The sequence below is a fragment of the Erythranthe guttata genome, chromosome 6 (assembly GCF_056151865.1).
Source record: "Erythranthe guttata isolate IM_541 chromosome 6, IM_541, whole genome shotgun sequence".
Classification (NCBI taxonomy): Eukaryota; Viridiplantae; Streptophyta; class Magnoliopsida; order Lamiales; family Phrymaceae; genus Erythranthe; species Erythranthe guttata.
Window position 1 is genome coordinate 18,466,325 of NC_142538.1, and position 21,232 is coordinate 18,487,556.

A 21,232-nucleotide genomic window follows, 5' to 3' on the forward strand; every position below is an offset into this window, starting at 1 on the left:
CTCTGCAAATTTCTTTTTCTATAAAATGCATTTTATTTACCAATTTGAAATCCCCAAAAAACCCAACCTTCAAATCGGCTTCGTAAGAGAAGCCCACCGGAATTTTCTTTTTTTCCTTTTTTTTCTTTTTGGTTTATATATACATACATATATATATAATTTATTATTTGCATCAAGGGGCCATTTCTCTGCTTTTTCTTGGGTTTCTCTCTTTTGATCCCATTTGCTTGTTTGAAAAGAAACGAATCTTCCTATTTTACCCTCTGGAAACCCTCTGAATTTTGATTCAATTTTCAAATGGGTTTCTTCTGGTTGCCCCCGCGATTAAGATGCTGTTTGATTTTAGGTATTTTTTTTTTTTTTTTTTTGATTTTCTTTCTTCTTGTTTTTTTAATTGGTTGTGTGTGTGTGTGTGTGTGAATTTGTGGGTTATATGCGGTTTATGTTGTTATGTACAATGTACCCAATTTTAATGTTTATATTTGGTTGTGTGCATGTATGAACAATTGACAATTCTGCCTTTTGGGTTAATTTATTAATTAATTAATTGATTTTTTATTTATTTATTTATTTTTGGTGTGAATTATACAGATTAATGGTGCCTGCCTGCATTGGGTTGTATGAAGGGTTGTTCTTTTGGGGGAATTGATATATAAGGGTTGTTCTTTTTTCGAAAAATAAAAATAATAATTAATAGAAGCAATGGTGACCACTACATGGAGAAAATACGTGACGCCGTGTTGGAGGCCGTCGGCCGATAGTCGAAGCGAAAACAGCACAAATCGAGGAAGCAATTTAAACAGTCAATCGGATGATGGTTTGTGGTGGTACAAAGATTTAGGTAACCACATTCACGGCCAGTTTTCGATGGCTGTGATTCAAGCAAATGTCGTATTGGAAGATCAAAGCCAGCTCGAGTCGGGACCTATGAGCTCAATCGAGCCGGGCCCACAAGGCACATTCGTTGGAGTTTACGACGGGCACGCTGGTCCCGAAGCTGCTCGGTTTATCAACACTCGCCTCTTTGAAAATATCAAGAGTACGATTCTCGCTCTCTATCTTCCGTTTGGCTCAATTCGTTCGTCTATGTATTTCGTGTTAGTTTGAAATTTGATAGTTTTCGTTATAGTGGAATGTGATTGACTTTCTTGATAATGCTCTGCATTTTATAATTGAGGAAATAAGAATCTGCGGTGAAATTTGGGAGAAGGATAATTTTTTAAATAACCCGTTTATAGCTGTGAGAAAAACGAGCAATTCGGGATTTTTGTTTGTTGTTTGGATCAAAATGAAAATTCGATTGAGATTAGATAGAAGGTTCGCCGGAGAAAGTCGGTTTGTTTCTTTTTTTTTTTAGGTTTTTTGCTGATGGATATATTTTACTCACTTGACAGCTAACTCGTGATGCAGAATTTACGTCAGACGATCAAGAAATGTCGGCCGATGTTATTAAAAACGCTTATTTGGAAACCGAGGAAGAGTTTCTTTCGATGGTGAGAAAGCAATGGGATATCAAACCACAAATTGCGTCTGTGGGGTCGTGTTGTTTGGCTGGTATTATATGCAACGGTACATTATACATTGCAAATGCGGGAGATTCTAGGGCCGTTTTGGGAAGAGTGGACAAATTCGATAAACAGGTTAAAGCTGTTCAATTGTCGGAGGAACACAACGCGAATCTTGAATCTGTAAGAGATGAGTTGCACTCATTACACCCGGAGGATCCTCAGATTGTTGTCCTAAAGCACAAAGTTTGGCGTGTGAAGGGTATTATTCAGGTGAATTTTTTTTCGTCTATTCAATTATCCTTTTTTTTAATTTTTTTTTTATGAGACGTTTTGCATTTAACTAGTTGGGTTTTATAGGCCTCGTTAGGTTCATAAGATAAGATTATCCAAGATTAAGATTAAATAATCTAATGAGGGCTCGTTTGGTTGGGGAGATTTGTCATGATTAATTAAATAATTGGACTTTGTTTCATGTTTGGTGAATTCGATAATTTTCCGGGCGACCCGAAAATATTATTTTATAATGGCCTATCTTGCCTTTTTCCAATAAGCAATCTCCCTTAAAGGCGAGATAAGGCCATGATAAAATAATATTTCCGGGTCGACTCGGAATATTATTGGGTTTACCGAACATCAAGCAAAGTCCAATTAATCATGGCGAATTTCCCCAACCAAACGAGTCCTTAAAATACAAATTTATCTCCATTTCTATGAGGAAAAAAAAACATCGGGTTTTATTGATGTTGTCGTATAAATGTAGATGAAAAATTTGGGTGCAATTCTAATACGGTATCAGTTCAATCTCAGATTTCGAGATCAATTGGAGATGCGTATTTGAAGAACCAAGAATTTAATAGAATCCCTTTGTTACCAAAGTTTCGAGTGCACGAACCTTTTCACAAACCAATCCTATTGGCTGAGCCAGCTATACACGTTCAGAAACTTTATCCGGAAGATCAATTTCTTATTTTTGCTTCAGATGGGTTATGGGAACACCTTACCAATCAAGAAGCCGTCGAAATTGTCCAAAATTCTGCTCGTAATGTACGATTCTTGAAACTTTTCTTTATGCTATATATCTATTATTTTGAATAAATAAGAAGATAATAATTTCCAATGTATATTTTTCTCAATTATTTTTTTCGCAGGGAATTGCGAGAAAATTAGTGAAAGCGGCACTTCACGAAGCGGCAAAGAAAAGAGAAATGAGATACTCTGACCTGAAAAAGATCGATCGAGGAGTAAGAAGACATTTCCATGATGACATCACCGTTATAGTTCTTTTTATAGGCTCCAATTTGAGTAGTGGCAGTTCTTTACAGGGGCCTATTCTTTCGATCAAAGGAGGAGATGCAAATACGTAGTATATAATATATTCTTCTATAGCTTATCGTAAAAACAATTTTTTTTTGGGGGGACAATTTTTTTCGTTAATAGGGAAAAAGGGAAAAAGGGAAAAAAACGTATAAGCGAATGTACGATGGAGTTGCACCTGCATTTGATAAATGTTAATGATTATGTCGGGGAAGGAAGAGCCGATGGAATGTTTTTTATTGGTAAAACTTTCGGGTGAACTGGCATATGAAATGGAGAAAAATTAACAGAGAATTCGGAAACGATGATGATTTTAGAATAACATTCGATTTTTTTTTTTGTTTGGTTAGGGCTATGTTTCCTTCTTACAGAGAATATGTCTGAATTGTTTTACAATAATATATACAATTTTGTTCCTGCATGGGATTATGTTTACCTTTTATTGAAGTTTTGCAATAATAATTCCTGTTCTAAAAGTTGTTTGTTCTGTTCATATCTGAGTAACCATGGTTACAAAAGCTTTTGAGCCTTTTCCTTTCGTAATTTGATCTTATATCGGGTGGCCGTAAATTACTAATTCATGCTCTAATTAAATTTATTAAAAAGAGTTTGGCATGTAAAAGATTATGAATTAAGCTTTTGATTTTGTCATAAACTAAATTACTAATTAAAGTATAGTTAAATCAATTAACAGAGAGAATGGAAGAATAAAGAGTCAATCTTTAAAGGATGATCAATAAGCCAACCACTTTAATATGTATACAATATATAGAAGAAGAAGCTGCTGCTTAATCAATTAAACAAATGATTGATTAACAGCATCTGCACCAACTTCCATCCACAGAGAACATGATTACTAGAACAAGGGAAAACATGCAACAGGCGGAATTATTACTGGCCGTTGATTGAGCTCGATTATAAATAATTAAAAAAAAGAAAAAAATCATTTTATTCGACATTTTTTTTGCATCACTGGACCATAACTTATCACAAGATTGATTGATCTAAACCTATATAATGCTAAAGAATCTCGTCACGTATTCGTTTTCCCTCCGTTTCTAGATAGACGTGTTTTTCTTGATAAGGCAACAGATGTGCTTCTTGCTTCTCTTGCAGCTGATTAATACGAATAGAGTTGCTACTACCTTAACAGCACTTTTGATATCTTTCTTGCATAAACAACTAATGACCATAATGCAAGCCATGCTGAAATGTATAGCAATAGTACCCCTGAATCGGCAAATGTTCCTGCCCCAACAAGACTGCACAGAGAGATATATAGAGAGAGAGAGAGGTCGATGAAATTCATAAGTTTCAGAAAACAATCAACCACATCGATATATATATATATATATATATCCTAAAGAAACTCATTGTATCGATGTTGGAAAAAAATCTAAAAAAAAAATAGAGAAGAGAGAGAAAAGAAGGCAAAACCTGCCATCTCTGGTAGCTAAGAGGATGGTTAATGCACTCATCTGTGCAGCAGTTTTCCATTTGCCTAAATTATTAACCGCGACAGCCTATAGTAGTAGGGAGTTAGAAAGTACGTAAAAGAGTAATTTCTATTGGCTCGTGGAAATATGATTGTCATATCATAAAGGGATGTGTAGTTGATATGCGAGCATACCTCTAGAAGCTTTTTGTCCTGAGAAGCAGCCCATTCCCTAACCGCAGACATAGTTATCTACATTATTTAGATGAATGTTTGTTAGTCAGACTTGTAATGTATATATGTTTTATAAATAAGGATTAGAACATACAATTAAAGTAAATGCGGTATGATTTTCAGCATGTCATTAAGAACGAACCTACTTTACCAGAGTTTGAACGAGTCAATAACAAACACTGAAAGCATGTTGTCTATAACCATTCCCTAAAGCTTTTGATGAAGTTCGCATAGAAGTGCTCTTTAACCTCGTATAGTAACATAAGTTTAAATTAATATTTGCAGGATGTGATTCTTCATCCTCTGTACAACCCGCCGTTAACTGGAGGCTCTTCATCTAATCTTACCACTCATATGATTCCTTTGGTTTAGTTCATTCTAGTGTTAGATAAAGTTGAAAAATAATTTCATTCAATCCTAAGCCTTAATTCCCTCACGTAACGCATAGCAACATTAAACTGATGCCACCAAACAAGAGAAATGCGACAACAGGAAAGATTATGCACAAATAACGTGCAAGTACAAAGTTATAAGACAAAATTAGAAAACACAAAGTTAGGCTCTTACCTCTCTACCAATTATGGCAATAGCAGGCACGGTCAGTAACCATGGCGCTTGCCCAAAAATACCAGCTTCAAAAGGTCTGGTACACAACAAGATCAAGGTGGCAGCAACCATAAGCTGCACCAATTTAAAATTAAAACATATAAAAAGACTATATACGATACATCTGAAATAACAACATAACAAGCATTGGTTCACCCTCTGGGAGAACAGAATATACTTTTTTAGTAAAAAGAATCTTTACTCGTAGAAGAATACAAGAGTGTTCCTGTCCCCTGATTTTAGATTTTAGATTCACCAATACCATCCTAACAAGTACCAATTTTAGGAATTATCAAGATAGAAAGATCTCTTAACAAATTTGAGGAATATCACTTTTTTGCCAAATAACATATCATACGGAAACATGTCGGGATGTTTTTTTTTATCTGGATCTTTTTGTGGAAATAAATTGCCTTAAATCAAATGTGTGACCAAGTACCCAATATTACCTTATCAGCCACTGGATCCAAAAATGCACCAAACGGAGTTCCCAAATTCATCTATTCAATAAAATAATTCATCAGGATCAGGTTAACAAAAAAAGTTAAAGAAAACAGAGAGAAGCATCATCCGATAATTTTTCAACTTCCAAGAAATATTAATCTTGAAAAACAGACCTTTCGAGCAAGGAATCCATCAAGCCAATCCGTAAAGGCTGCCGCAATGAAAATAACAGTCGTAGCAGCAGGTCCCCACCAACTCTCGACATAAAAGGCTATTACGGTGAAAGTAAAGTGTCAAGTTTACAAAATGCAGCAATCTTAAACCATGTGCAACAAGTTGAGTTGGTTATGCATTAAATGATCTTTTTGCCATAACAGAAACAACAAGGAATCACCGAGGAATACATGAAAACTTTACACAACCCAAAATACGAAACTTTTGAGCATAAAATACTAATATCAAACTACAATTAATTGAAAGAGATATCCAAGATCAGCCAATTGTGATTAATCGTTAGCGAAACAACACGACTCCCCGTTAAAGTATACCAGCATTGATTTCTTATCCGTGTTCAATTCATAATAGCTAAGAACTCGAAAAATCCAATTAATAAAAAAAAAAAACCAGAACGGTAAGAGATATTAATATTTAATATTCAAATACATACTGCCGACAAGGAGAGGCACGGCGGCGACGCGGCCAATTGTCAACATTGTAGGCAAGGTGAGCAATTGCGACTGCTCTGCCGGCGGCTTCTCGTGATTTTCTCGAGACGGCGATTGGTTGTCGGCCTTGCCATTGACGGTGGCGCACATTTTAGTCTTCGAATTGCAAAATAACTTCCCTTTAAGCCCTCCGTTTACAGAACCGGAGGAGAAGGGGCGAGATTTCTGGCCACCGGAAATCCGCCAAGTGATTGGACGCTGCTCGGCGGTTGCGCGCGGGATTGTGCTGCGCCAGCAGACGGAGGAGAGGTTTGGCCGGAGAATTGTCGTCGGGGAGGAGGAATTTGGAAGGGATTTGTAGGGTTTGAGAGGGTGGAGGAAAGTGAAATTGGTGAATTTGATTGAACCTACAGGCATAGGCATGGTGGTGGTGGGTGTAGGTTAAATTGTCTCGGGTGGCTCACGTTAGCACGGGAGGCTTACGTTAGCGGAAGAGCTGGAGGAGGAGATTTTCCCAACATGGACTCCTTTATTGAATGTGTGAAAAATTATATTACTTGAAATTAATGGAAAAAACTAAAATCTTTTGACACGTGGCGTGATTCTATTTGCTCGGTGTAATAAATTCGGAAAAATAATTCACACCGACTTCTCTCATTTGTAAATAGCATTGACTTTTTTCAATATATATATAGATAAATAAATAAAGTGTGTAATATGTTTAAAGAAATAATGTATGTGTACCAAATTTATTATCAACATAAATTATATGTATTTATACTGGTTAATATTGTTTGACGCTATTTGTTAAAAAAATAAAAAATAAATAACTATGTGTAACGAGCTCAATTTAAAAAATATTGATAAGAGAGTTCTAATTAGAATAATATCTACCAAATAAAGCCAAACTTGTGGCTTAAATAAACTAATACTTTTATATTTTTTATGTTTATTTTTATAAATAAAGTAATATTGTTATATAGGGTTGTTGCAAATAGAATTGGATATGCGATTTGATGCTTTCGTATATTTGCGAACAATTCAGGCCCAGTCTAACAGCAAAGGGCCCAATATATGTAGCTATTAATTATTATATATATATTTTACGCTTTTTACAGGGAAATCAATACAATACGGCTGAAGTTGAAGTCGATCATACTGATTATTTTACAACAAATCAATTGTTTGACTCCAAGGACAAGCTGGTAGATTGGACGAATTCTGTTGCTAGAAATCTTTTTGTTGGCTAAAAAAATTGGAATATTCTAAACAGTGTTTGATTTAGTTTAATTTTATCGGATTTAATGTATTATAGTATTTTATTATGTTGAATTTAGTACTTTTATTGGATCCACAAATCCGAATAAAGAAAAAAAAATCAACAATCCAACATTAACAAAACCGAAAAAAAAAAAAACAACAATGCAACATCATCACTTGGAATCATAGGTGCCCAGACCGGGCGCCCATTCCCGGATCAGACGACCAAACTGGGCGCGCATAGTCTAACAGAACGCCCAAACCGGGCGTTCACCAGCATTTTGCACGCCCAAACCGGGCGTGAAAAATGCAGGGCGTACACCGAGCGCAGGTTTGAACCAAAAATAACCATATAATTCGATTTTTAGGGTTGTTTAACATGCAATTACAACCGAAATCTCCTACCCAATGCAATTAAAACGTTTAGGAGTTGAAAATACCTCAAAATTTCGATGAATTTAGCTTGATTTTGCTTCAATTCGAATGTTTTGATTTTTTTTTTTGTACGGAGAGAAAGCTTTTTGGGATATGAACTGCTAATAGTAATTTTCAAACTCCAAAAAACATTTCACAAGCAGAAATCAATTAATTTGTTTGGGCATTTAATTGGACTAATTCGGGCCAAATTAAATAAAGGCCCATAATTTAATTGGTCCAAACAAACTTGTAGAGGCCCGACCCGCCCGATCGGATGGCCCATTGCCGACAAAAACAAATCTGTCTAAAATCCAAATTGAAAAGTTCGATTTTAAAAATTAAATCTGATTTTTGGATTCCCAAATCTCAATTCTCAAATTGTCAAATCCCTACACACGGCCAATTCTCATACTCTCTCTCCCCCTCTCTCTCTCTCTCTCTCTCTCTCTCTCTCTCTCTCTCATATTGCAGTTGATTGCATAACAATAATGAGATGTCAAACATTAGTTTCTGCTTTTGCCATCGCTACAACAAGTACACAATGAAAAATTATGAAAACTTCCCAATTTTAAAAGTGTGAGTGTAAGTGTATGAAAATTGTGTTGGAGTTTGTGTATGTGTGTGAACGACTGGACGTGAATATGTATAAGTGTGAAAGTTGATTATAAATGATTTTAAGTTAGAGATATTCGACTACATAAATTGTGATATTAAATCATAAAAAGTTAGATATATTCAACTTCATAAGTTAAACAAAAAATAACAAACAAACGAATCCAATTTAGAGGAAATCATTGAAGGGGCTTAACCATGCATGAAAATCGGACGAATCAGATTCGAATCAACACTTTCGGAAAAAAAAAAGAAAAAACCAATTCTTGTAAATGTTTGATTATTTAAGTTTGGTGTGGAAAAGATGAAGGGTGGACAAGACTTTTTGTCCTTGCTTGGATGTAATAATTGTCCATTGTAAGGACCTTTTGAATAACTTTCCCAAAAATAAAAGAGGTAAAATAAATTAAACTCAATAAAAACAGAATCCAATGAAAGTAAAATAAGATTCCAATATCACAAGCTCATCCTAAAATTAAATGTTATACTTGAATTGAAGGATTTAAAAAGTAAATGTTTTTAATTTAGTTCAAAGTTAATTTAACTTTCAAATTCCTCTATAAAAAAAATAAAAAAATAAAGAAAAATAAATTCAATTTGAATTATGTCGATAGACTTGGTATTTAATCTATATTAAATAACTTTCCCAAAATTCTCTTTTAATTTAAAAGTTTCAAACTACATGGATCTATGTGCACAAAGTTCAAACTACAACGGGTTTATGTGCATAAAACTCAAACCACAGGGGCTTAAGTGATATTTACCCTAAAATATATAGAAATGTCAAAAGGATGAAAAAAGAAGAATTAAGGAAAAATTGTCAAAATTGCAAACTTTGATTTATTATTATTATTATCTCTTCCCCTGCAATTACACACATCTAGTTGCAGAAAACCCAACTCGAATTCCGTGCTAAGAAATCACCTTCACACGTTAGATTTCTGTGACGGTAAACTCGCAATTTCCATGTGAAAATACTGCCCACCCCACCCCCCACCACCCCACCCCCACCCCCACCCCCACCCCACCCCCACATACTATTAATAGTGTCAAAACTGACACTGACCGAGTTTCGCCGAGTCGGACTGGGCCAAGAAAAAAAGAAACCAAGTAGACCCATTACCTATTTGATTGACCTCTCCCGTTGCAGAAGAAAATTTCAGTGATGAACTGAACAGATCGAATTGGGTTCATACAAAATCCATTAATTAAAAAGGAGATCTTTGAAGTTTGGGTTTTTTTTTTTTAGTTGGGGATACCGTTTTCAGACAATGAAGGCGGCGGCGGCGGCGGCGGTGGATGGTCTAAATCCGCCTCCTGTAGCAACGTTTGATCACAAGAGGTGTGTTCAATTATGTCGGTGGTGTTTTTTTCATTTTATTGGACTTGATTGGACTAACTCTTTTTTTATTTTTTTATTTTGTTAAATGGATTCTTGCATTGATTTCTTTTTGATCTGTTACTTTGTAGTTTAAATCTTAAGTGGTTTTGAGGGAAATTTAGATTTATTTTAGTCGATTTCGGGTTCTACCGACATTATTAAAGAGATCATGTGTGACTACAGTTCTGATTAAGTGGGTTACTGACAATGATTAAGGTTTGTGTTAGAAATTTATATACACATTTTACTGTTAGTATTGTTCCCGTGTTTTCCGTTTGCCTGTATTCTGTGTTATCTTGATGATTTGAACGAGTTTATAATCTTCACTTTGCTGTATCGGTGTATTCAAGAATTATTATATGTTTAAACTGGTTGTATATCATCGGACTAATGTCCGAAATGTAAATGTGGAATGTCGAATTAGGCGTCGTCGCAGAAATGCTAGACGAACGCAGCTATGTACTGATACGTGTCTTGTTATTTGGTGAGATTCTCTTTATGTTTCTATTTATCTTAAAATAAAATCGGATTGAAGGTAAACGAATTCAGCTGTATACGGATATACTTGTCTTGTATGTGCCTCGATTATTTTGATTTTCCTTTATTAAAAACTTTGCTCGTTGGCTTGAATTTCGCAACTGTTTTTTGAATTTATATAAACAGGGATTCGTACGGGTTTGCAGTAAGGCCTCAACATTTACAAAGATACCGAGAATACGCAAATATATATAAGGTTCTTGATATTTTTTTTAGTAACCGAAAAAATTATTGAAGTGGCTATTGCATGTTCTCATGCGTTTGTTATCTGCTTTTTAGGAAGAAGAGGAGGAGAGATCGAACCGGTGGAACGACTTTCTAGAAAGACAACGTGAATCGAACGACAACGACGTACAAAAGTCAGACCTCGAGTCAACCATTTCTACGGAAGAGAATAAAGAACCGCATGCAGTAGAATCTAAAGTTGAAATATGGACAGAAATCAGACCATCTCTTCGTGTTGTAGAGGATGCAATGAGTTCCCGTGTGAAGAAAAAAGTCAACTCAGTCAAAACTAGTCAAGATTCTCCTAGTGCGAAAAAGCATCTTCCTCCGATCGAAGAGGCTAAACCTGGAAAAGGAGCATCTGAAGAAGATTCCGAGGAAGAGTTTTACGATTTGGAAAGATCGGAATCGGATTTGGACATTGCATTAATCGATAATATTATAAATCGAGAATCTTCACCACCTTGGAAGGAAGAATTAGAGTGTCTTGTTCAAGGAGGGGTTCCTATGCCACTAAGGGGAGAGGTAGAGATTATTATTTATTACACATGTTTAATTTTACGTGTTTTTATTCATTTTTTATTTTCTTGAAATTTGCAGATGTGGCAAGCTTTTGTCGGTGTTAGAGCGCGTCGAGTGGAGAACTATTATCAGAATTTGCTTTCTCCAGATAGTGACGTGCCCGATAAATTGAGAGCACAGATTGAGAAGGTTAATTGATTTTTCTTCACTTATGACGGGTTTTTTTTTCCCCTTAATTTTTGAAATCCAATTATTTTATTACTTTTTGCAATTTAGGATTTACCTCGTACTTTTCCGGGTCATCCTGCTTTGGACGAGGATGGTAGAAATGCTTTAAGACGTGTACTAATAGCTTATGCTCGACATAATCCTTCCGTTGGCTATTGTCAGGTAGTTTATTTTCTCGGTTTTTTTAATTTTTTGAAATGGATAAAGAATTTATGTCGACGGTTGCTAAATCTTCGATAAGTGCGTTTGAATTTTTTAAGGATTCCTATTTTCCTACGGCACTGCTGATTTCTATTTTCCGATTTGTGCAGGCCATGAATTTCTTCGCAGGCTTGTTGCTGCTTCTGATGCCAGAGGAAAACGCATTTTGGTGGGTCAAAATATTTGTTCAATTTTTTTTTTTTTTTTGCATGTTAAATTAACAATTGTCGAATTAATTTCCGAGTACGTAAAATGTTTATTTGCTCGATTTTTCCAGGACTTTAATGGGTATTTTAGATGACTATTTTGACGGCTATTATTCAGAAGAAATGATAGAATCTCAGGTACGTATTACTTGTTCAAATGGATAATATAAATAAAGTTTCGTCTATTTAACTCTCTCGTCACAGGTTGACCAACTCGTTCTCGAGGAGTTGGTTCGAGAAAAGTTTCCCAAATTGGGTTCGTTCCTTTTGATCCTTTCGTTTTCCACTTTATTTAATTTATTTATATATTTTTTTTCTCATTGCACCTTTGTCGTAAACGTGCAACAGTAAATCATTTGGATTACCTAGGAGTAGAGGTGGCATGGGTAACCGGACCATGGTTCCTTACTATATTTTTGAATATGCTTCCATGGGAAAGCGGTTCGTTTATTCATATAACCGTATTCTACGTTTCTTTAAATAAATAATGCAATTTTTTTTTTCTGGAAATAGATAATCTTTTGACCCAATAAGTTCAAAACGTCTTACAGTTCTTCGAGTATGGGATGTGCTTCTCTTCGAAGGCAACCGCGTAATGCTATTCCGAGCGGCACTCGCATTAATGGAGTTATATGGTACTTAATTTTTTTTCTGCACGAAATTTTAATTATTTTATTAATATATATAATATATATATATATATATATATATATATATATATATATATATATATATATATATATATATATATATATATATATATATATATATATATATATATATATATTTTTTTTTTTTTTCTTATATACACGATAAAACTTATCTTTGCCCAGTTTTGTGCAGGACCTGCATTAGTTACAACAAAAGATGCTGGAGATGCAGTTACACTGCTTCAATCTTTAGCGGGGTCCACTTTCGACAGCAGTCAACTCGTCTTGACTGCTTGCATGGGCTACCAGAATGTTATAGAAGCTCGATTAAGAGAATTAAGAGACAAACACCGACCTTCTGTTAGGGCCGCGTTAGACGAAAGATTTAAGGGAGATAAAATTTGCAAGAAATCACCCGGTTTAGCTTCGAAGTTGTATAGTTTTAAAAAGGGTCCAGATTCGACGAATGTACGAAATGATGTGGATAAGAAGATGAATGGTGATGTGGCCCATTTGGACACGTCATCTGTTGATGCCGCTGATGTGGAGAAAGATTCTGCTAAAGATCTTGAAGAGCAGGTGGATTTTTTTTTATTTTTTTTTTTGTAATATATTTTTTTCTAAAATTGAACTTTCGTAAAAATCGAATCTTTTTTTTTTTTGCAGGTGGTGTGGCTTAAGGTTGAGTTGTGCAAGCTGCTCGAGGAAAAAAGATCTGCTGAGCTCAGGTTGATATATATAATATATTCGTTTTTATTGAATTTTAAATAGATTTTTTTTGGGGGTGTATTTGTGGGGCCCACGTATAACCGACACATAGTGACTGTGTTTGTGTTTTTCTTTTACAGAGCAGAAGAGCTTGAAACGGCACTGATGGAGATGGTTAAACAGGATAATCGGCGACAATTGAGTGCAAGGGTATCGAAAAAGCTTGATTTGCTCGGCTTATATAAATATATATATTTATATTACCTTTTTTTTTTTAAATTGCTGACTAGATTTTTCTTTTCAAAAATCGACGCTTTCTTAGGCTGAGCTGTTAGAGGAAGAGATAACCGAGCTTCGGCAAGTTCTTGCCGATAAGCAGGAACAAGAGAGTGCCATGCTTCAGGTAAAATGATGATTATTATTATTATTATTATTATTATTATTTATTATTTTAATATTTTTTTCTGACATGGCATTTTTTAATTTAAAAAAAAAAAGATTTTGATGAGGGTAGAACAAGAGCAGAAGGTGACTGAGGATGCTCGTTTATTTGCGGAGCAAGATGCTGCTGCACAGAGATATGCTGCTCAAGTGCTCCAGGTTTATTTCCCTTATTGCAACACTTGCTGAAAAAAATAAAAATAAATAAAAATATTCCTCTAGTATCTAATATCCCTTTATTCGAATTATTTTGTAATTTAAATTTAATTGAAATATGTATATGCAGGAGAAATACGAAGAAGCAAGTGCTGCTTTGGCGGAGATGGAAAATAGGGCTGTAATGGCAGAGTCCATGCTGGAGGCTACTTTGCAGTACCAGTCGGGACAAAATAAACCGCAGCCTTCTCCTCGGTAAATCCACTTCTTCATATATATATATATAATATATTGACTAAATTGTATTCCATTTTTCGTATTTCGAAATTAAATTATTTTTTGTTATTTGCAGATCTGTGCAACAAAATAATCAAGAATCTTCACAAGATATAATACCGCCAAGAAAGATCGGTTTGCTCTCGAGACCGTTTGGATTAGGATGGCGCGATAGAAACAAGGTATAATTCAATTTTGTAGCTATTTTAAATTTCCTACTCGAGCCAAAAAAAAATAATCAATTTTTTTTTTCTAATGCGACAGGGGAAGCCCGTGATTGTGGAGGAACAAACGAATGGAAAATCGTCGTCGAACGAAGGAGAAAAATTAAGCCTGAAGCAGGAAGAGAGCAATGGGCATCAGGTGGAAGATAAGGCATAAAAATCGAGTTTTCGTTTGTTCTTATTTTTCATCAGAGAGAGAGAGAGAATGGTTATTGTTTGTTTTCTTTATTCATTAAAATTGTGAGTAAAGAATTATAAGGAAGGTTTTAATAGTCTTTTTTCTGTTAATTTTTCTTGTAAAAAAAGCATCCTCTTTGTAACTGTGCAATATATCTTATCCTATGTAGAAAAATTGCAATTCAATATTTATGATATTATATATATATATAAATTGCTACATTGATTCGGATTTTTCTTTTGGTACTTGTTTTTGTTTTATTGAGGGAAAATAGGAGAAATTACGAGCAACCCTGAGGTAAGGTCAAATTATAAAAAAACTCTTTTTATTTAGGTAATTACTAATTACTATAATCATCCTTTAACTATATATTGTCTTACACATCCATCCACCCTTACAGTGTCAAAGTTACCTACTGAAAAAAGTTTTTTGTACAAGAAAATACATAATTGAGGGGTAGTTGTAATTATCCAAACATTAGGGAGTTTTTCGTAATATGATCTTACCACAGGGGGTGGCCGTAAATTGCCGAAAAAATATAGATTCATTTCGAGCAACGGCAGAAACAAAGCCAAAATGCTACCAAAACATTGCCTAAGCACTTGAATGTAACATGTTGAAACAATATAATGTTTATAGCAACTTATATGAACATTTTAGATACAAAAGCCCTTATATATCAGGGGAAATACGACAAATGAACCCGAAAAAAGAAAAAAAAAATCGAAAATCTTCACAAAATCATCATGTCTTTGTTGAGCAATTCAACCTCCTTTTTTATTTCCATTTTTATACCAGGCTTCATCATCGGAATATTTTATCTTGAATTGTTGTTTACCTTCGAATTCTTGGAGTGGTGGGGCCGGAATTAGGCCTTTGGGGGGGCTGAGTATCGGGATCGTATTTTTGTGAAGCAAGATAAGTTAAAGCGGTTACAACGTCTGCGATGAGTGGACGCATATTGGGCTGCTCTTGCACACACATTGCAGCTACTGCAAGCGCTTGGTATAATCCTCGAGACGGGTATTGACCTTGCAGCATTGGATCCGCCATTTGCGAGAACTTTCTTCGGTCTTTAAATAATGGACGAGCCTGCAAAATAATGGAAAATTCGGAAATCGGAATGGAAAAAAACTTGTTCTGAAATCGGAAGTTTTTTTTCGGATCGGAATCGGTGGAATTTGGAATTGCCTATTTTTTTAGTCATGTATAATATAATACATACTAATATTGATAATACAGAGTGCAGTTTTCAAAGAAGAAAACAAAAATTGGAACTTTAGGGTTTTTATTTGGTAACGGCTAAAACAAATACCGTTTATTTCTCACTTCAATACCACCAACATAAAAAATAAAAAAAATAAATAGAAAATATATAGATAATGACATTATTACCCTTAATGGAAATTAATACCACACACAAAATTTGTGTGGTATTAATTTAATAAAAAGTATTAATGTCATTATCTATTTTTTATGTTGGTGGTATTGAAGTGAAAAATAAATGGTATTTGTTTTAGCCGTTCCCTTTTTATTTTACTTTCGGAAATAAAAATTGGATCGGAATCTAGTATGTATTCCAATTCCGTTCAACAAAAAAAAGGCGTAATTTCTGAAACTTGAATGAAAAACATTCTTCCAAAATCGAAAATTTCAGGATAGAAATCAGAGGAAATCGGAATTTCCAATTTTGTAGTCACCTAAATAAAAAATAAATAATTAATATTGATATTACAAGTGTACTTTTCAGGATTCTTCTTTTTTTTTTTTTTTTTTTGAAATTTTTGAAAATTAAAATCGGATTGAAAATCAGAATCTAATACCTATTCCAAAAATAAAAAAATCGGGGAAATCAAACTTTCGAAATTAAAAAAAAAAATCTTTCAAAATCAGAAATCCCCTTCCAATTTCTGATTTTCTAATACTATAGACAAAGCATAAGACATTCTTACCCAAGCAACAAGATTATGTTCGCCGCCGGATCTTGAATTATCGATCGCCTTTCTTCCCGTAATAACTTCTAGAAGCACAACCCCAAAGCTATAAACATCGGATTTCAATGTGAGCTGTCCAGTCATAGCATATTCCGGCGCACAATATCCATAAGTTCCCATAACTCTCGTCGAAACATGCGTATTATCCCCTACGGGCCCCAGTTTAGCCAATCCAAAATCAGACAACTTAGGATGATATTCATTATCCAATAAAATATTCGAACACTTCAAATCTCGATAAATAACCGGCGGATTCGCTTTGTCGTGCAAGTACTCCAATCCCTTTGCTGCACCCGCAGCCACTTTCATTCTCGTGTTCCAATCGAGACGTTTTTTATCAAGAGGAAGATCTGTAATAATAAAGTGATGGATGAGTATTTTTTATTTTTTTTAGTGTAATATTTTGTTAAGGTTGTTGTAATAAGTAAATATGTATTATTACCGTGAAGATGGTCTTCTAACGAGCCTAGTGGCATGTATTCGTACACCAAAAGTCTTTGATCTCCATCGGCACAGTATCCGATTAGGTTTACTAAATTCGGGTGATGAAGAAGACTCAACATTAATACTTCGACCAGAAATTCTCTGTTTCCTTGCAAACCGTTTCGATCGAGTTGTTTTATAGCCACAATCTACACAAACCCACAATTTCATTTTGTTAAAGAAAAGTTTCGAGAATCGAAATTGATGATATAGAATTGAACAAATTAAAAAGCAGCTCATAATGCGCAGATAAAAACTCAATCTTTAGTGCATTTTTTTCAGTTGAAAATCACTTCAACGAGAAATTCTCAATTTCCTTGCAAACTGTATCGATCGAGTTGTTTTATAGCCAAAATCTACACGGGCCCACAATGTCATTGTGTGTAATAAAAGTTTCGAGAATTGAAGCGTAGATAAAGATTCAGTCTTTGGTAGTATTTTAGAGCATTTAGTTTCAGATGAAGTTGAATAAAGAAACCCGATTAGTGCTAATCAACTGCATCGATAACTTTAGACGAAAAAGAAAATAAAACCTGATTAGTGCTTTCTAATCTTCCTTGATAAACTCTACCGAATCCGCCTTCGCCTAAAAGACAATCTGCTCGGAAATTCTTGGTAGCCGAAGCCAATTCACGAAAGGTAAAAGTGTGGGCCGCAATGTAACCAGATCCTCCATCTTTATAACCTTCTTTCTTTATATCAAATGATGGATTCGCCTTTAGTTTTTCTTCAAGAAAAAAAACACAAATTAAAATCAGTTACACTTATCAAAAGCGACGAACACGAGAAATGAATCTATAAAAGTTCATTACAAATTATAACTGTACAAGGGAACACTTCCATTGTAATGAAATGCAACATCATAAGCTTTAAATTAGTTCCGAAGACATCGAAATTTTGAGATAAATTACTAGATAATAACCAAAATAAATCGATTACTAATTTAGGTCTCAAATTAAAGTCCATAACTTATTTGGGCTTCAAAATGTCTGCGAAACCCTAAATTGTGCCAAGAAACCCTAGCTTGTGCCTATAAAAGAAGGTCTTCGGTGCATGCGAAAGTCAAACTCACATAGACACAAATCGAGCTTCTCAAGCTCAAGTCTCGAGCCTCCGCCGCGAATTCATAACATATTTAAATTCAAGGTGTATGTATACATATATATTTCTTTGATTCAAGAACACGCTTCTAAGCCCTTGAATCATGGGAATTCCCGGAGATATGATTCCCGGAGATTGTAATCCGCTTTCGTTTGATTAATAAATTTATTTGTTTACAGATTCGAAAAAATTGTGGTTTACAAAGTTCCAATTCCATCCATATGATTCTCATGGTTCCATAGCCACCCAATACACACACACACACACACACACACAGAGTACAGAGATGCAATCAAAATAAGGCAAGATTACTCATTAATCTGCATTGGGAAGTGGGAATTCAGAAGGGGGAAAATGGAGAAGATGTAAAGATTGAAACTTTATGCAGAAAAAACAATAGATATAAAATTAAAATTACCTATAGTTGACGAGATCTGATGATCAGGGTTGTTGGGCTGTTGTTCTTTCTTTTGTTTCTTCTTTGATTTACCAGTGCAAAGGAACCACCCCATTTTCTCACTCTACTTCTACACTGTTAACCCTATCTCTCAACTAATTTACAGAAAAAGTTTGAAGAGAGAGAAAGTAATGGCAGACGAAGAAGAAGAAGAAGAAGAAATGGGCAAGAAAGACAGAGGAGAGAGAGAGAGAGAGAGAGAGAGATGAGAGAGAGAAGGGTTCAATTTTTGACAGGGGGCTGGCTCTTTCTAGTCTAGTGTATATATTTTCCTGTTTTTGCATTATTGGCCCTTCTTTTTTTGGTTTATTTTCAAACCAGCTGTAAACTTTTTCTGCAATTGATATTTCGTCCATTCTTAGAAAACATCGTAAACCACACTAGAATAACCGACAAGCTCGAGCTAGTTGACTGTTTGCAAGAAGATTCGAACTTTGATCAATTGACACAAGATCAGTCGAGTTTCGATAATTGTAATTATTTGCTTATTCTATCGAAGTATTGATATATTATGTAAAAGGACTTGTACTTTTACAGTAATTTATTTTTCTCCCCAAGATTAGGGGGGGCAAACAAACAAAATCCAAAAGCCACAACTTCTGGGCTAGTATACAATAATTCGCCGCTAATTTTACTCTTTTGCGAGAGAATCTAGGATTCTAGTAGCTACTTGCCACATATTGTTTTTTTTTTTTTTTTTTACTTTTTTATATATATAATATTTAAATGCATTATTATTGTTAATATTATTATTATTATTATTATTATTATTATTATTAAATTGTAAATAAAACTTCGTTTGGTTATATGGATCAAATTATTTTGATTGAATTGATTAATTATGTACTGTCCATAATTAATTAATTAGTTAATAAGATGTTTGGTTATTTATGTTAAATCTAATATTAAAATAGTTAAAATAATAAGGAATAGTCTAGCGGTTGGAGCAAATGAGTTTGTGTCAATTGAGTTAAATTTGAATCTCCTTATCAACGAACGCTCGATCGAACTTGTCACACAAGATTAATTTAGTGTGGTTTACGTATCTCGTATTGTTTACAAGTTATTAAAAAAAAAATCATAACATTGAACCTAAAATTGAGTACTTCAAGACATTAGATAAAAAAAAATTGTGTGTAATATTGTTGACCTAATTAAGAATCTTTTGGGTTGGATTTGTGTTCAATTTAATATTATTTATAAATATGTACTTGATATATATACATAGAATTGAGCATAGTAAATGAACATAATTGAAAAAAAAATATAATTGTTTACTAAGATATTTTATTAAAAAATATTATAATAATCATAAATTATTGTATCCATCCCTTCAATAGGGCCATGTTTGTGGCTTTTGTCTTGAATAGCATTATTTGGTTTCAAGAAAAACAAGAGTGGTTATACTAATCTAAGGTATTGACCTAACGAAGACAAACAAGTACTATGATCCATTTTTGGAAAGAATATAATTAAATCAAAGTTAATTGTGTTTTTGAATCTTTTGATAACTATTTTTTTTCTTGATAACATTTACTTAATAAAAAAATTTCATAAAACATTATTGGTAAATGCCAGCTGTCTTTGATTTCTTTTTATATGTGAAGGGCTAAGTGAAAGTTGATAATAGCTGTTGTTTTGAGTGAAAAAAGTGGGTGAAATAGTAACTAGGAAATTGGTCAAAAGGACTTTATTGATACTGAAATGCTAATTGTAGCGAGACTTTTTACTGAAATTGATTTATTTGCAGCGGTAATCTCATTTGTCAATTTTTTAATTTTCTAAAAAATCGAAACTCTTTCAACCAAAAAAAGTCGAAAACTTATAATCTGAAGGTCGTTCGACAAATTCGAAACTAAACACAATATTTTTTTTATGGCCGATCCATATTACTTTTACCAGTTAAAAAAAACAGAAAAAAAAAAGGTAGATCGTGTTGTGTAGAACGTAGGGCATAAAAACGAAGAAAAAACTTTGAAGTACCCGTCCTCTAGGCCCTAGGGGACGGGAATATAGGTTTTAGGTTTTTTTTCCTTTCTTGTTTTTTTTTTTTTTTGGTTTACTTTATTCCTTTAATATTATTTGAATGATGATGTGATTTTGACGAAAAAATTGACGATGAATATACAGACGAGTACAATAATCTGAATATGTGTTATCATGTTCATCAAATAATTACAAAGTTTGATATATGCAGTTCTGCAGAACACGGGAACTTAAATAATCTTCAAGTTCCCGTGTCCTGCAGAACGGGAACTTCATGTTTTTTGAGTCCTCCGTTCTGCAGAACACGGGAACATGAAGATTATTCAAGTTCATGTGTTCTTCAACACTGGGGATTCATATTTTAATTTTTTTATTGTTTTCGAAAAAAAAAATTAAAATGTTTTTTGAGCTTTCCGTTCCACAGAGCACGAAAACTTGAAGAAAGTTTAAGTTCCCGTGCTCTGCAGAACGGGAAGTTCAAAAAACTTGAATTCTCCATTCTATAGAGCACAGATATTGAAAATTTACCGGAATCGAGCCTCGTTTGCTACGGATTCAAAGTCGAAAAAATTTCCGAAATTCGAATGTCTTGAGAGAGTTTGAGAATAGGAGAGAGAATTTAAAAAAAAATTAAATGGAAAAGATTCCGCTGTAAATAAGCCAATTTCAGTAAAAGACCCGCTGCAAATAGCAACACCCTTATTGATATTGTATTAAATATGTTAAATTTTGATATCGATTTATCTATAAAATCTTTTATTTAATAAAAATTAGTATATTTTT

General features: G+C 34.0%; 4 protein-coding genes across 4 annotated transcripts; 2 read left to right on the forward strand and 2 right to left on the reverse strand.

Annotated features, from left to right (window-relative positions):
* Positions 1 to 3,298, forward strand: LOC105955524 (putative protein phosphatase 2C 38). The gene is made up of 5 exons (XM_012979263.2): positions 1 to 346; positions 592 to 1,039; positions 1,411 to 1,778; positions 2,316 to 2,552; positions 2,657 to 3,298. Exons 2-5 carry the CDS (start codon positions 703 to 705, stop codon positions 2,870 to 2,872), a joined length of 1,158 nt encoding a protein of 385 aa, XP_012834717.1. The 5' UTR covers positions 1 to 346; positions 592 to 702; the 3' UTR covers positions 2,873 to 3,298.
* Positions 3,299 to 3,543: 245 nt separating this feature from the next.
* On the reverse strand, positions 3,544 to 6,739 carry LOC105955525 (CDP-diacylglycerol--glycerol-3-phosphate 3-phosphatidyltransferase 2). Its single transcript, XM_012979264.2, has 7 exons — positions 6,209 to 6,739; positions 5,715 to 5,812; positions 5,547 to 5,597; positions 5,059 to 5,172; positions 4,453 to 4,509; positions 4,260 to 4,345; positions 3,544 to 4,084 (listed from the first exon to the last, which is right to left on the reverse strand). The coding sequence occupies exons 1-7, from the start codon at positions 6,627 to 6,629 to the stop codon at positions 3,964 to 3,966; spliced, it is 948 nt and encodes a 315-aa protein (XP_012834718.2). The 5' UTR covers positions 6,630 to 6,739; the 3' UTR covers positions 3,544 to 3,963.
* A 2,581-nt stretch (positions 6,740 to 9,320) lies between these two features.
* On the forward strand, positions 9,321 to 14,659 carry LOC105955523 (uncharacterized). Its single transcript, XM_012979262.2, has 18 exons — positions 9,321 to 9,837; positions 10,540 to 10,609; positions 10,693 to 11,163; positions 11,239 to 11,349; positions 11,437 to 11,550; positions 11,700 to 11,758; positions 11,867 to 11,933; positions 12,000 to 12,051; positions 12,144 to 12,236; positions 12,347 to 12,430; positions 12,639 to 13,024; positions 13,112 to 13,173; positions 13,294 to 13,363; positions 13,476 to 13,556; positions 13,652 to 13,753; positions 13,881 to 14,005; positions 14,103 to 14,208; positions 14,291 to 14,659. Exons 1-18 carry the CDS (start codon positions 9,767 to 9,769, stop codon positions 14,405 to 14,407), a joined length of 2,241 nt encoding a protein of 746 aa, XP_012834716.2. The 5' UTR covers positions 9,321 to 9,766; the 3' UTR covers positions 14,408 to 14,659.
* Positions 14,660 to 15,044: 385 nt separating this feature from the next.
* LOC105955519 (putative serine/threonine-protein kinase PBL7) lies at positions 15,045 to 18,718 on the reverse strand. The gene is made up of 5 exons (XM_012979257.2): positions 18,425 to 18,718; positions 17,439 to 17,632; positions 16,865 to 17,054; positions 16,381 to 16,772; positions 15,045 to 15,520 (listed from the first exon to the last, which is right to left on the reverse strand). The coding sequence occupies exons 1-5, from the start codon at positions 18,516 to 18,518 to the stop codon at positions 15,263 to 15,265; spliced, it is 1,128 nt and encodes a 375-aa protein (XP_012834711.1). The 5' UTR covers positions 18,519 to 18,718; the 3' UTR covers positions 15,045 to 15,262.
* Between the last annotated feature and the right edge of the window lie 2,514 nt (positions 18,719 to 21,232).